The 13,401-nt window shown below is 58.7% G+C and overlaps 2 protein-coding genes across 6 annotated transcripts in view; one reads left to right on the top strand and one right to left on the bottom strand.

Moving 5' to 3' along the window:
* Nucleotides 1–3,918, top strand: part of WDR20 (WD repeat domain 20) — a 63,655-nt gene extending 59,737 nt beyond the window's left edge. For 2 of the 3 annotated variants that reach the window (XM_045775424.2, XM_045775423.2), the window contains one exon: nt 3,080–3,918. In XM_045775424.2, coding sequence (XP_045631380.1) covers nt 3,080–3,133 — 54 coding nt within the window. In that variant the 3' untranslated portion in view covers nt 3,134–3,918. The remainder of the gene's footprint in view (nt 1–3,079) is intronic. The other variant, XR_006775832.2, reaches the window with a different exon arrangement.
* A 3,611-nt stretch (nt 3,919–7,529) lies between these two features.
* Nucleotides 7,530–13,401, bottom strand: part of MOK (MOK protein kinase) — a 49,802-nt gene continuing 43,930 nt past the window's right edge. For all 3 annotated transcript variants that reach the window (XM_087856229.1, XM_087856230.1, XM_045775432.2), the window contains 5 exons: nt 11,846–11,947; nt 10,656–10,829; nt 10,044–10,158; nt 8,135–8,335; nt 7,530–8,057 (listed from right to left, as the gene is read on the bottom strand). In XM_087856229.1, coding sequence (XP_087712355.1) covers nt 7,977–8,057; nt 8,135–8,335; nt 10,044–10,158; nt 10,656–10,829; nt 11,846–11,947 — 673 coding nt within the window. In that variant the 3' untranslated portion in view covers nt 7,530–7,976. The remainder of the gene's footprint in view (nt 8,058–8,134; nt 8,336–10,043; nt 10,159–10,655; nt 10,830–11,845; nt 11,948–13,401) is intronic.

A 13,401-nucleotide genomic window follows, 5' to 3' on the forward strand; every position in this document is an offset into this window, starting at 1 on the left:
CCCGCTGACCGCGCCAGGCCAGGCGGGGCCTCGCCTGCTGCCGCCGGGCGTCCGTCCTGGACGGCCCTCCTCGCCCGCCGCGGACCTGTGGCTGACGCTCCTCGCTTCCTGGGAACTTCCCAGATGCTCACCCGCACGCCGGAGGCACCCGCGCCCTGGGGTTCGTGCCCCCGCGGGGCCCCTCGGTGGGGCGTGTCCGCTTGGTGCCGGGTCGCTGGAGGCCCGCTGTTGGACGCGCTTCCGCCGTTCTGTCCCTTGTTCCTTTGCTCTGGCAGAGAGGCCCCCCACCCGAGCCCTCGGGTTTCCCCCCACGCCAGGCTGGCTCCCAGGCCGCTTCCCGGCTCGGTGCCCGAGGGGCGGCGCCCGGGCGTGGATCCCAGGCGTCACCGCCGCCCAGCGCCCGTTCGTACGCAGGTTCGTACGCAGGTGTTCACCGCGGTTGACGCCAGAAGGGCTAACCCTGTTACCCAGACCCTGCGCTTCCTTGGGCATCTGGCCGTTGGGGGTTCATGTGAGTGTGGACGGCAGAAGTTGAGGGAAAGGTGGGTCTGAGGTGGTTGCTTGCTTGGGTGACCTTTGTGATCTGTGAACCTGGCCTCACGTGGACAGTAGGCCAGCGGGGAGGTGGTTCTTGGGGGGGTGGAGGCTTCAGCCAACAGAAGCGGGAGGATGAGCGAGTTTGTGTAGGAGAGCGCCTCCCCCCGGAGCCCGAGGATGGGGTGCCATTTCAGGGTGCCCCTGCTGACGCTCTGAGCCTCGGCACCCACCCTCGGCCGGCCGCAGGAGAGGGGCCAAGTCCTCCGCGGCCGGCACACTCGGGGTCGGAGACGGTCTAGGGCAGGGAAGGGCTGGGCTGGGCGGCCGGCCCGGCCACTGCAGCCTCGGAGCACCGGAACGGGGCCAAATCCAGACGTGCGGCACAGCATCCCTCAAGGCTGCTATGAAAAAGTGACGTAAAATAAGTCATTAATAATTTGTATACTCTACCTGTTGAAATGGTAATATGGGATATATTGAGTTGAATATATTAGGACTAATGTCACCTTTTTTCTTAATTGTTAAATGTGCTTCTAGAATTTTAAATTTCACACGTGGCTTGCCTTGTCCTCGTGCTAGACAAGGCTGGTCTGGGATGGGGGGAGGAGTGCCTTTCTGTGTCCTATTTTTTTTTTTAAGATTTTATTTATTTATTTGACAGAGAGAGAGGCAGCGAGAGAGGGAACACAAGCAGGGGGAGTGGGAGAGGGAGAAGCAGGCTTCCCGCCGAGCAGGGAGCCCGACGCGGGACTCGATCCCCGAATGCTGGGATCATGACCTGAGCCGAAGGCAGACGCTTAACGGCTGAGCCACTCAGGTGCCCCTGTCCTGAGTCTTTAAATAACTGTGGGCGCCTCGGGTCACCGTCCTCTGGAGCGCTGCGTGGGGCTGGGGCTCTGTCCCCAGGCTGGGTCTCCACTCCCCCTTCAGCGGCAGGAGCAGAGTCCTCCTCTCATTTGGGGAGAAAAGGGACCTCTTCATTTTGTAGACTTGGCACTGCTCCTGGACATCCCATAGCTCCTGGAAACCACTTTCTGTAATCCGAACCCCCGAAACCTTGATTGTGGTGGCAGAGCTCTTGTGATAAAGGCTTCTTCACTCCGGACTGTCACCGACTGTCACCGTGGAAGTGGAGTCTGACCTTGCCGGCCTCCCTGCAGCTCCGTAGAGGCCGGGAGGAGGGACGGGCCCACGGCTCCCCTCCCTTGGTGGGCTGCTGCTTCCACCCAGGGAGGCAGGGGGCCCGGCGTCGGGTCTGCGGGGCGGCCCCCGAGGGCTATGCGTGGGAAACAGGGGGCGCTTCACGGTGGAAGTTGCCCAGGTTGTGCTCCTTTCCGGGGGCAGCTCCTGGATCCCAGGGAAGGAGCTCCTGTAGATTCAGAGCAGGGGTCCGGGTGACACTCCCTTTGCTCTTGGCTTCCTGATCGCGACTAGATGAACAGCTGCCACTTGTGAGAAGCAAGGGAGAAGGCATCGCGGGGGACAGCGAGTCTCCCAGCCCGCCCCCACCCCGCCAGCAGGTGTGGGCAGAGCTGCGGGGCGGCGTCGCGCGGCCCCCTCGCCTCTGCACCCACACGGGTCCAGGGTGTGCGACGCGGCGGCGTTGGCTTCAAGCTCAAGGCTTGTCCTGTGTCAACAACCAACGGAAACACTTTGTAGGACAGCTCGAGTTTGTGTTCACAGAGCTGGAAATCCGTCGCTTCAGTGTCACACTTGTGTAACCTCAGAACTGTGATGACTGTGCATCCCAGTGAGTGTGGAGAAATGTAGACGCTCTTTGCCGTGTCTGGGGCTGGTTGTCAGGGGGTCCCAACTCAGGCCTCCCCCCTCTCGGGAGGGGCCACCCCAGTGGCACACACGCCACCTCCTGCACCCTGTCCCCAGATCCGGCAGCCCAGGGCCCAGATCCTTCTTTGTCTTCCCGCTGAGCCCCAAGCGCCGGTGCCGAAGCCAGAGGGACGCCAGCATCACACCCCAACCAGAGAAAGCGAGAGCATCCCTTCCCGCGCCCCGCAGGTGGAAGACACCTTTAGAAAGCGCTAAGCCCGTCTGTGGCGGCCGACCCGCTGTGGGGACCCGCTGTGGGGCCGGGGCATGAGGTCCCCGGGCAGCGTCGTGAGCTACTCCAGGCCGCTGCTATGCGAGCCAGGGCCGAGCTCTCCTGGGGCCTCACCGTGGTCCTGAGCAGCGGCCTCTGGGGAAGGTGGCGACTGGCCGCCGGCCAGCTGCCCCTCGCCTTCGGGCTCACGATGTCCCGAGGAGCCCAGGCCCCGAGAGGCCGCCTGCTGCTCCCCAGGCCAGCCCTGCCCTCTGTAGGACACCCAGGCCGGGGCCGGCTCCAGCGGACCCTGATCTGCTGGGACTGTCACACAGTGACATGGATGAGAATTAAGTAGACGAGAAATGGAGGATTTGTTCAAACAGTGGCTAACAATCCGACAGAAATCTAACTGTGGTCATGTGAACCTCTGGCAAAGGATGAGTGTGGCTTTCTTGGCTGCCCCGCGTTTTGCGGGATTAATGTAAACTGCTTTGTTTGCAGGGTTTGTTGTCATCCCAAAACCAGGCCAGCTCTCCAGGTGGAACCGTAGTGTAGTGGCCCACCCCCGCTTGAGAACCCTCGCCCCGACGCGACCCTGAGGGAGCGACAGACGGAGATGGGAACGTGGACACTAGCCGGAGGCAGCGGTCACCCAGAGTCACGTGCGAGGACCCGTGGGCCTGCTCGGAAGGGTGCTCTCTGCCATTCACCCAAAGAAGCTGTTCCCACTTTTAAATCATTATTTTGGAGCTGCAGTAAAAAGTAAGAGGATTTTCTTGCTTTTTACTCAGAAGTTCAGTGTAATTGATATCATATATATATTATATATATATAAAATATATAAATAATCTATACATATATACATAGTGTAAAATAAAATATTTCTTGGACAAAAAGTCCCCTTAAACTCAAGTGTTACGAATAGTACTTCACTCTGTTTTTGCATTGATGTTTTTATACATAGGTGGTCAGAGACAACCTGCAATGCACTCATGAAGAAAGTTGTTGCTTTCTGACTTCCATCTGTCATTCAGGAAGACGGATGCTGCAATCATAGAGTTTTACAAATTGTTTGCACTTAAACAGTTGAATGCTATTAGGAAATTACTTTAAATACGGGTCTCACAGACCCACGGCCCTACAGGGTGGGGAATGCCCTTTTTAATCTTAACATTTATTTTAATACCATTGCTTTCAATGCAGTCAGCTCTGTATTTATACGTATAAATGATGTGTTTCTGCTACTGGGGACATGGTTACTTCACCAGTAATTTCCATCATTTATGAGTGATATTTCTAATTCACGAAAAAAATTAATATTAAAACTATCTTGAATATACCATTTGTTTATCTTCTGTGAAGTTGGCTCAATTTTTAATGTAACTTTTTGTTCTATTAAAGTTTGGTATAAAATGATTCGTCCTTTATCCACCCTGTTCCTGGAAGCTCAAACTAGGACAGGCTGCTCGAGCAGGGCTCATCTGGAGAGTTCTGTGGCTTACGGTCTGTGGCCTCCATTGGGAGGTGGCACCTGTCCGTGCGGCCCAGCGAACCCCTCTCTCCTCCCTGCTTGCAGTCCCTGAGCGCACCTGTCATTGCTGAAAGCCCGTGGCCACACATGACCACACGTGTGTCACGGACCCTGGAGAGTCCGGCGTGCTCTGTCGGCTGCGGGGATCACCCGGGATGGGTATCACGTTGAGGCCAGCCCGGGAGCAGCTCTGAGTGCAGGTCCTGCCCACACTCGGGGACTCCCCGGTGGCAGGGACCGCCCAGCAGAAGGCTGTCACTCCTACCATCATCCGCAGCTGTACCCCAGGAAGGCATTTTTATCTGGTGTGACTGTAAACCACGAAGTGTCCGAAACACACTTCTCCGAGCGAGCACGTTAAGTCTGGGGCTTGTCCCCACAACGGAGGCCGGAAATCAAGCGCACGGCCTCCGAGAGCTGCACTGTTTTCGGGGTTGCTGTGCGGGCGGCGCCGGGCCACGGCTGCTTCTCAGAGGAGAGGCCGGGCCCCCGAAGCTCCCGCAGCTTGTGGAGCCCGAGTCCCAGGGACAGGCGCTCTGGGGGAGGCGAATGCCAGGAAACAGTCAGACACCCTGTCGTTTCAAGGGAAAGAGTCAGAATTTTTATCGTGTACATTCAAAACGACCTGCGTATTAAAACCGCACGTGCTCGATGGTCTTTCTGTCACCGTGACCAAAGCGCTGGCTCCTAGACACTGTCAGGGGCACAAAACCCCAGCCACGCAGGTCCAGGGACACACGAGGCCACGTGCTGCTGCGGGTCAGCAAAGGCCGCCTTTGCGGAGTCCCGAGTTCATCCTGTGACCCCCTGGGGCTGTCTCCTTTTCCTGTGAAGTGACAGGTGGAAATCTGGCTGGCACGAGAACAGCACGTGTGTTAAAATTCAAGCTCGGTTCAGTCAGATGCCCCGGCTGTGCTCCCCAGCTTCCACAGCTCTCGAGGGGGACAGTCCCGGCTCAGCCCCCTGCCGTTCCCCTTCACCCTGGCTCCGGAGCGAAGCGTCAGACGGGCCCCGATTTGCTGTCGATGCGTCTGTACTAGGAACAAATCTGTGGCTCGTGTACCTTCAGTTGGCTCCTGGCCAAGAAGCCCGAGTTGGCTTCCAAAAGCAGACCGCCTTGTAACTGCCGCAGCCCCGCGGCCGGCCCTGGGGCCCGTCACCTCGTCCGAAGCCAGGGAAGGCTCAGCATGACTCGCATTTGCCTTTATTGGTTGCCTGGAGCCTTCGTACACGTAGGGGCTGGTGAAGACACGCTACTTGCGTGGGGACACGTCTAAGGGAAGCCGAGAGGAGGCCGGGGCTCCAGGGCGTGGAGGCCGCAAGCTTGCTGACTGCCCCGTGGCTGGACCAGAGGAAACACGGCAGGCCCCGGGGAGTCCTCAGCGCCGGGGGGCAGGGAGCAGCAGCGCCCAGGTCACTTGGGTGGCGTCGCCTCTGCGTTTTCTACTCCACAGGCAGGTCCACACGCTAAGGTGCTGTCAGAACCGGACCCCCCAGACCAGCACCCTAGGCTGAGCCTCAGCGCCGGGAGCAGCCGGGCTGTGGGTGCTGGTGCCTCCCTGCCTCGAGCCCTCTCGGGCTGAGCCCCAGGGGGCCCAGTGGGTGAAGAGCGAGGCTGGTGTACCAGGCACGTGCTCAGGAAACGCTGTGCAGTGAGCCAGCTTGACAGGGTGGTGGGGGAGCACGACTTCGACCCCGGTCCCTTTGGGAGCTTTGTGGCGACAGTTCCTGTGCTCGGGAATAGCCTTGCCCGCAAAGGCTCCGCGGGCCTCCAGTCTGCAGTGAGCCGAGACCCGCCAGGGCTCTGGCAGCAGGCGGAGGTGGCCTTCCACACCCAGCACTGGGCCTAGAGGCCGGGCACAGAGCCGGAGCCATTCTTGCTGCCCGGTGACCGGCTCCGTGCTGAGCGTGGGTGGGTAGGTGCAGGGAGGGCGAGCGTGGCCACGGTGCCACCTGCTCCATGAGGCACCAGCCATGCCCGCTGTGGGGCCTGGGGTGGCTGGGCCCCCGGCTCCGGGCCGACTGCTTCACAGCACTTGTATTCCAGAGACCAACGTGAAGCCAAAAGAGCTTCAGTTGGTGGACAGGTCACACCCCAAGGGCCTGTCCTGTCCCAGAGAGGCCCTCCGTGGGGAGGGACAAATCTGCTTACTCAGAAAGGTGTGTGGGAGAACTTTAAAGATTTCCCCCTCAAATTGTATGCACTTTAAGGGGTAACAGTTTTCCTAAATACACAAATTCTTGTCAGTCCTTAAATATGTCCTTAGAGCCAGTCCTCGAGGACAGGAGCATGCCCCCCGAGCCACTGCCCCTCGGGCCTGGTTCTCCGGCAGCCTCGCCTGCCTGGGTTCCGAGTGTGGGCTCACTGGCCATGCAGGGCCCCCTTCAATCCCAGGAGCCCGCTCCGGTCTCCCCCGGCTCCTGTCTCCCCAGCCTGCCTGCTGTGGAGCCTCAGCACCCCGCGGCTCCGGCCTTCTCCCTGCCTCAGCTCCCAGGGGCCCGGAACTCCCAGATCCTCCGAGGGGGCAGAGCAGCGCCCTGCTTGTCCCGCAATGTCCCCCCCACTCCACCCCCGCCACAACAGGGCTTCCCGAAGACCCCACCAGGGTGTTAAATGGGCTCAGAGGAAGCTCTTCCCAGCCCCTCCTCATGCGCACCCAGCTCCGAAGGTCCCCCAAAACCTTCTTTCTGGTCCTGAATCTGCCCCTCTTGGGCTCCTGGGCCGCCGTGTGGCCCATACCCATGCTGCCCCACGCTCACCCGCACCCAACCCCTGTGAAACGCTGGCTCCCGCCTGCCCCTCCCCAGGCTGCCGCATCCACCCCACGGCCTGGCCGGCCTGGGACTCCTGGTTCTGCTTCACCTCCTGGCAGGTGGCTCAGACATGGTGGCCACCGGAGAGCATGTGGAAGAATGTCACAGATCTGTCTCAAAAGAGGGAACAAGAAGACTAAAACTAACCTGGGAAATTTGCTTTTTCTTAACATTGTAAGTTTGTGAAGATGAGAAAACGAAGGTGTCATTACGCTACATCCCAAGACAAAAAGGGGCTCAGAGGGTCTGGCGTCTGGCCAGCAGGCGGGCCAGCAGCAGAGCAAAGCGCCGGCAGGAAGCAGCATCTCTACTCACAGGTGAAGCTGGGCCTCCGGAGCTAATGTGAGGTGGCCGGTGGCCGCAGGCAAGCCCGGCGCTCCGACGAGCCTCGTGCTTGGCCGCCTCCTCCGGCTGCAGCTCCCTGGGGGCACCGAGGCCATGGCGCAACCAGGCCGAGCCTCTGTTCAGTCCTTACTGGCTTTTCACGTGCCACAAAATTGAGCTGTACCAAAGCCTTCCCAACAAAATAACTTCCCCAAACATGCTCACAAGACCTAAAATAAAGAAATGCATGTCAGGACACGTGTAACTCAGAAAATATTAAAATACTGTACCGACAGCTTATTCTTTAATAAAACTCCAGGAGCATAATCTGTGAGCGGTGACGTGCCACACACTGTTGGTGACGTACTGCAGGTGGCATGGCGTGCAGGGCCCGTGGTGAAACCGAGCCTAAATCATACAGTATATGAATTCTGATTTCTGTTTTGACTCAGATTTTTAAAAATCACAAAATATTCTCTGCCCCCCAATTCTCAGGTTACAAAAATGAAATAAAACCCCAGAACGAGGTGGTTTTACAAATGTATTCGACTGGAACATACAGGACAGCTGCTCTCAGGACGCCCGCAGCCGCGGCTGGCCTGCAGGGCAGTGTCTCGGGGGACGCAGGGCCTCTCCCAGGGTCCTCCATCGGAGGCTTGGAGGTGACCCGCGGGGCCCGGCCTGGCCACACCTGCTCTCACGCTCCGGGCAGGCGGCCGGCCGGGCTGCTCAGTACCCCCCGCCCTTCCTCTCGATCGTGGGCAGACGGTACTGCTTCAGGTTGGCCTTCAGGTCCTTCTGCGCATCCGTCTGTTAAGGGAAACAGCAGACACTCAGCGGGCCGGGCCAGGAGCCGCGGGCCACGGGGAGTTGGCAAGACGGGCTACCTTCTGGTCGGCGCCAGCGCACTTGAAGGGCCTCAGCACCGGCACTTTCCTGTTGGCCCCCGGGCCGAGCACGGAGCGCAGTGCGGGGCTGGAGTGCGAGGACAGTTTGGTCCCTTCCGAAAGCTTCAGTTTGGGCAGTTCCATTAGGTAGGCCGGTCCTGGTCTCTTGGGATGGTCCTCCTCTGGCTTTAGGGACTGTTTCTTGAAACAAAACACAGGTCAGTCGAACCTATAATGGTGTCCCCTTTACGGAAATTAGGAAAAACAAAAGAGGCTCTTCTGTACGACTTTCGCCTAATGGAACTTGACCAAGAGCTGTGACCATACGGTATCCCCACCACCCAAGTGACGTGGCTGCTCACTGGAGCGTCCCCCCCAGGGGAGGCAGAGCCTTCACACTGGAGTCTCATGCGGGGTCTGCCCCACAGGGCAGCTGGCTGTAGCCTGGCCTGACGCCAGGGAGGCCACTGAGACGGTCAGAGCAGCGCTCCACGGGCCACGGCTGTGCTGGCACCCCTGCTTTAACTCCGGAGGTCGGCCAAACCCGCCCATGTTCTTGCTTCAGTGTGGCTGGTGAGCTAAGAATTTCTTTACCTTTTTTTTTAAATTTTTATTTATTTATTTATTTATTTGGGAGGGAGTGGAGAGAATCTCCAGCAGACTTCCTGCTGAGCCCAAAGCCCAACACAGGGCTCGATCCCACAACCCCAAGATCACAGTCGGAGCCAAAACCAAGAGTTGGACACTCAATCACCTGAGCCACCCAGGGACCCTGCCTTTTTTAATAGCTGAAAACCATTTCATGGCATGTAACAATTACATGAAATTCAAATCGCAGTGTGCAAAGTTTTACTGGGACAGAGCCCCACTGTTCATTTACGGATCGTCCACGGCAAGAGGACAGCTGTGATGGGACCTTATGGCCCTCAAGGCTGGGAAGGCTTCCCGTGTGGCCCCTCCAGATGCGCAGGGACTGTGCTGGGTGCCGGCAGGAGTGACACGGTCAGACAAACGTCTCACCGGAGGGAAGGCCGGAGCAGAGACAGCAGTCGGGAGACAAAGTGAGGGAGGCTCAAGTGGGGCTGGTGTGTCACCTTTTGGGGCCTGAAGAGCAGGAAGGGAGCTGCCTCCACCCTTAAAGGGAAGGCAGGGGGGAGAAAAGAAGGTCTGGGGGGAGAGACCAGGAGATTGGGTCTGAACTGCTCAGCCTCTTAGCCGAATGGAGCCATCAGGCAGGCGGCCTGGCTGCAGATGTACCGGTGACCTCAGCTCCTAGCACAAAGTGACACGCAGTTGATGCTGGGATGAGTGACAGAAGGGCACAGCGCCGCACAGCGCGCGGTCAGCGCAGAACGTGGAGCTGGTGGGGCACAGCAGCGGGGACCACTTGGGGCGCTCAGGGGTGAGAAGACTGCAAAAGGAAGCTGCTGTTTTCGAAGCAGTCTGTGCCCAGGCGAGCGCTCCCTGAGACTGGCTGTGCACGTGGGGGTGTGGGGGCCTGCCACTGGCACACCAGGTCACCCGGGCCAGCTTAGCTTCTCTGTGCCCCCTGCTAGGGTCAGCTGGAGGGCACAGGGAGGTGACAGCTGCCAAGCACTTTGGCAGAGAACCTGGCACCTGTGTGTGGGAGAATCCCGCCTCTCCTGGCCTGGCCTGCGCACACGGGGCGCTGCCGTTCCCCCTCGGCTAGCGGGACAGAAGGGGCGGGAACGATCGAGCCGGGCTCCCTGCGTCCTAGTTCAGAGACATCGCGGGCGCAGGGTCAGACCTCGCTGATGGGCGCCCCTTTCAGGCGGGTGGGGCAGTCTGGCCTGCCATGGGGGGCGTCCTCCGCAGAGACACGAGCCCCCTGAGGACATCCAGTCCCACCTACAAAGGCCATTTCCAGCTCACTAACTTCACTCAGTACCTGCTTTCTGTCCTTCTTTGAAATTTGCCAGCTGTTACTGAACAGTTCTGATGCCACAGGGCGCTCTGGAAAGAAAGGTTTTCTGTGGCTGGCCAGAGCCTGCTTCTCAGCTGCCCTGCAGGGAAGGGGGAGAGAGGGCGTGCTCCCCTGAGAGCATGCACAGCATGCCTGCATGTCCCTCTCCGCCTTCCCAGGCTGGTCTATCCCATGTGGGCACTGCCCGGCCACACGCCCGCAGCCCCCGCCTCACCGCCACGCTCACCCTGGCACGAGTGCCCCTCAGGCAGCTCCTCCCGTGCCAGGTACCAACGTGCCCCCAACCCACAGCGAGTTCACCCTGCTGTCACTGCTGTGCAACAGGCTCCTCCTGGAGTCTTGACCACTGGAGCCTCACGAGCAGCTCAACCTCAGAGCAGCCACTGAGCCCTCATGCCCGGCCGCAAGCCACTGACCGCCTCCTTTTGGGAGGCTACACCAGAAAAGAACGAGGGGTACATCTCGGGGGCACCCAAGTTCAGGATAGGCCGCTCCCGGACCCACCCAGCCCCGCTCGTGCCCCCCAGGCCTCAACGGCCAGCTCCTGCCACCACCCGGGGCTGCACGGGAGCCCACCTCTGTCCTTGGAAGTAGGGGTGCTGCAGGGCCTGGTGGGCGCTGATTCTCTCATCGGGATCATAGGCCACCATTGCGTGCAGGAGGGAGAGGCATTGCGAGGACAAACTGGCCGTCAGTAGAGGTATTCCTGATCCCTTTTTAAAAGGAAAATCAAAACTCATAGCTCTCGACCTGTATTAAAAGCCCAATGATAATAAACGATCACGCCATTATTGAGCGCACTTGGCCAGCCACCATCATGATTCTACAGGGCCCTGACTGACGACGGTTTACGCTCTCAGAACGGGTGTGACTACACGGTCATCCAAACCCAGAGACGGTACGATAGCAGAGGGACCCTCCCGTGAACTGCAGACTCGGGGTGACAAAGTGTCAGAGTGGGCTCATGGATGGTCACCGATGCGTCACCCTGGCGCGGGGGGTCACGTGGGGAGGCTGTGCGGGCCCCCAGCTGGTCTACGGGAAGCCTCTGTACCTTGCACTAAGTTTGCTGTGAACCTGAAACTGCTCTAAAATTTAAAGTCTGTTTTTAAAATGGGGCAGGGGTCGTGAGACCTGTTGTACTATCAATGTGAGAGAACGACTGTCCCCCTGAGAAGACTAGTAGCACGTTTTTACCTGAGAAGAAAGAGATAAAGCTTCAAAGGAGGAAAAGGAAGACTCGATAATTGTTGTCTCTCCTTGCCTTCTGAGGGCCCAGGAGCTGCCCACCCGCTACCCCACAGGGCTCTCCCTCAGAAGCCCCAGCTCCCAGATTCAGCTGCATCTCTGACCAAAACCAAACCCTAACCAGTCGTGGTCGAGGTGTCCGTGTTGCTGGCAATGCTGGGTGACGCTCCCACGAACGCCTCACCACGCACAGCCTATATGTGGGAACCTTCTCTGCCCAAAGGTCTCTCAGTCCTGGGTAAATATTCGGAAGACAAAACCTGACTGCCAGGCCCTCAGCAAGACCATCTGAACTCTTCTGTGGCGCTGGAGGAACAGCGCCCCTGGCAGAACCCTGGGGGACGAGAGCCCCGGCCCCCTGGCCAACCTGCAGCCCCTTCAGCGGCAGCGAGGACCCAAGCAGACAGAGGGCCTACAAGGGCAGGAGAGGCGCAGCCTGCTCCGCTCGGCTGGCTGCTGCCACCAGCCCTGGCAGGGGGCAAGTCCACATGGGACTCTTGGGCACACGCCGCACTTACTGTTTGAACTTGGTGAGGGTCTTCTCAGCAGGCGTGCCGATGACGTCGTGGATTTTTGAGATCTGGTCCAGCTCATTGGCACCGGGGAAGAGGGGCTGCAGACTGGAAGAGCAGGACAGGACTGTGGTTAGGGGAGGCCATGGCCTCTTCATCCCAGCGTCCCCCTCTGCTGGGCGGCTAGCTCACATGGAAACCCAAGGACACAATCCCACCCATGGTCCTCCTTGCAGCTATGGGCTTTCCGTTCTCCCTTCGGCCCAGGCCTGTTTCTCCTTTCCCAACAGGTGGGTGTCATTCTAAGAGATGGCCACATTCCTCTCTGTACACCCTGGGGTCTCCACAGTGAGACACATCACCCCTGTAAGTCTCCTGTCACGGGTGAGGTTTTCCAACAAAAATTCAGGGTGGGTCGGGTCTGGTTTTGGTGACAAAGTCCAAGAAATGTTTTGGTTTTTGGAGCTTTTATGGATTTTGGAATCGTGGATGAAAGATTTTAAGCTTATATAAATAAATTCAATTCGCATGACATGCCACAAAGAAGGGTTTAGAAGAGCAGCTCTGCGCAGGAAAGCAGCCTTGTCCGTGGCTACAGGAAAGACGAGGAAAGCACAGGCAGGCAGGGAGCAGCTCCGAGACGGGGGGCCAGGCGGCAAGGGTGTGTGTGGCAGACCCCCCGCAGGCTGCCCACACTCTGGTGAGACACTACCAGCTATCACATTCTCAACACTGAGGTCCTTTACCAGCCTTAGGGATTTTAGCGCCGCAGAAAGGATTGTCTGTTGGTACTTTAAGCGTCAGTGAAAGTGCCACTCAGCTTTCCAAAAATAACAAGTCGATTATCAATAGGTGTGTCCTAAAGGACAGGCACGCCTGTATTTATGAAGTGGGTAGTTGAGCTGGCGAGAGCAGACGACCCGGGTCCCCGCCTATGATGCATGTCACCCACGCTAACCTCACCTGCTCGTCCTTGACAGTGCACTCCCAGCAGACGAGTGCCGGCCCACCCCCTCTGTGGGCCTCTTCAACCCCACACCCGACTCACCCTGAGTGGGGCAAGCCCACCTCCCTTTCTCCTGGGCCCCTGCTCCACCCGGCGGTGAAGCGCAAAGGCTGGGGGGTGTGGAGGCCGGGGATGATGGTTAAAACTTGGGGCTTTCTAGAATCCAGCTGCGCCACAGGTGACCCATCCTCACGCTTGTGACCAGCACTTCCTACCTGACAGACTCTCTCTCTTTGGGTAGATCCCAGGAGCAGGGGCACTGCTCACACATCCCCATGGCAGGCCCCACAAGGTGGCAATAAGCACGTTTCTACTCTGTTCCTGAACTCACGAATCAATCGTTTCACTGATGAAGCCGAACGGGGAGGCCCACCGACCTACGGGCGTGGTAAGAAAGGAACTGATACTCTCCTGTACCTTGTGACAAGCGAACAAGGAAAAGTATTTGACGAAAAGTAAAATGAAAGCCTGTACATGTTCTGTCAGGTTAAACAGTCACACCGGCAGGATGACCGTAAAGTCCGTCTGGCAAAGGAAGGGCCTGGCACGAAGCCAC

Source organism: Ursus americanus, chromosome 26, assembly GCF_024610735.1.
Source record: "Ursus americanus isolate L20-20 chromosome 26, mUrsAme1.1.p, whole genome shotgun sequence".
NCBI lineage: Eukaryota > Metazoa > Chordata > Mammalia > Carnivora > Ursidae > Ursus > Ursus americanus.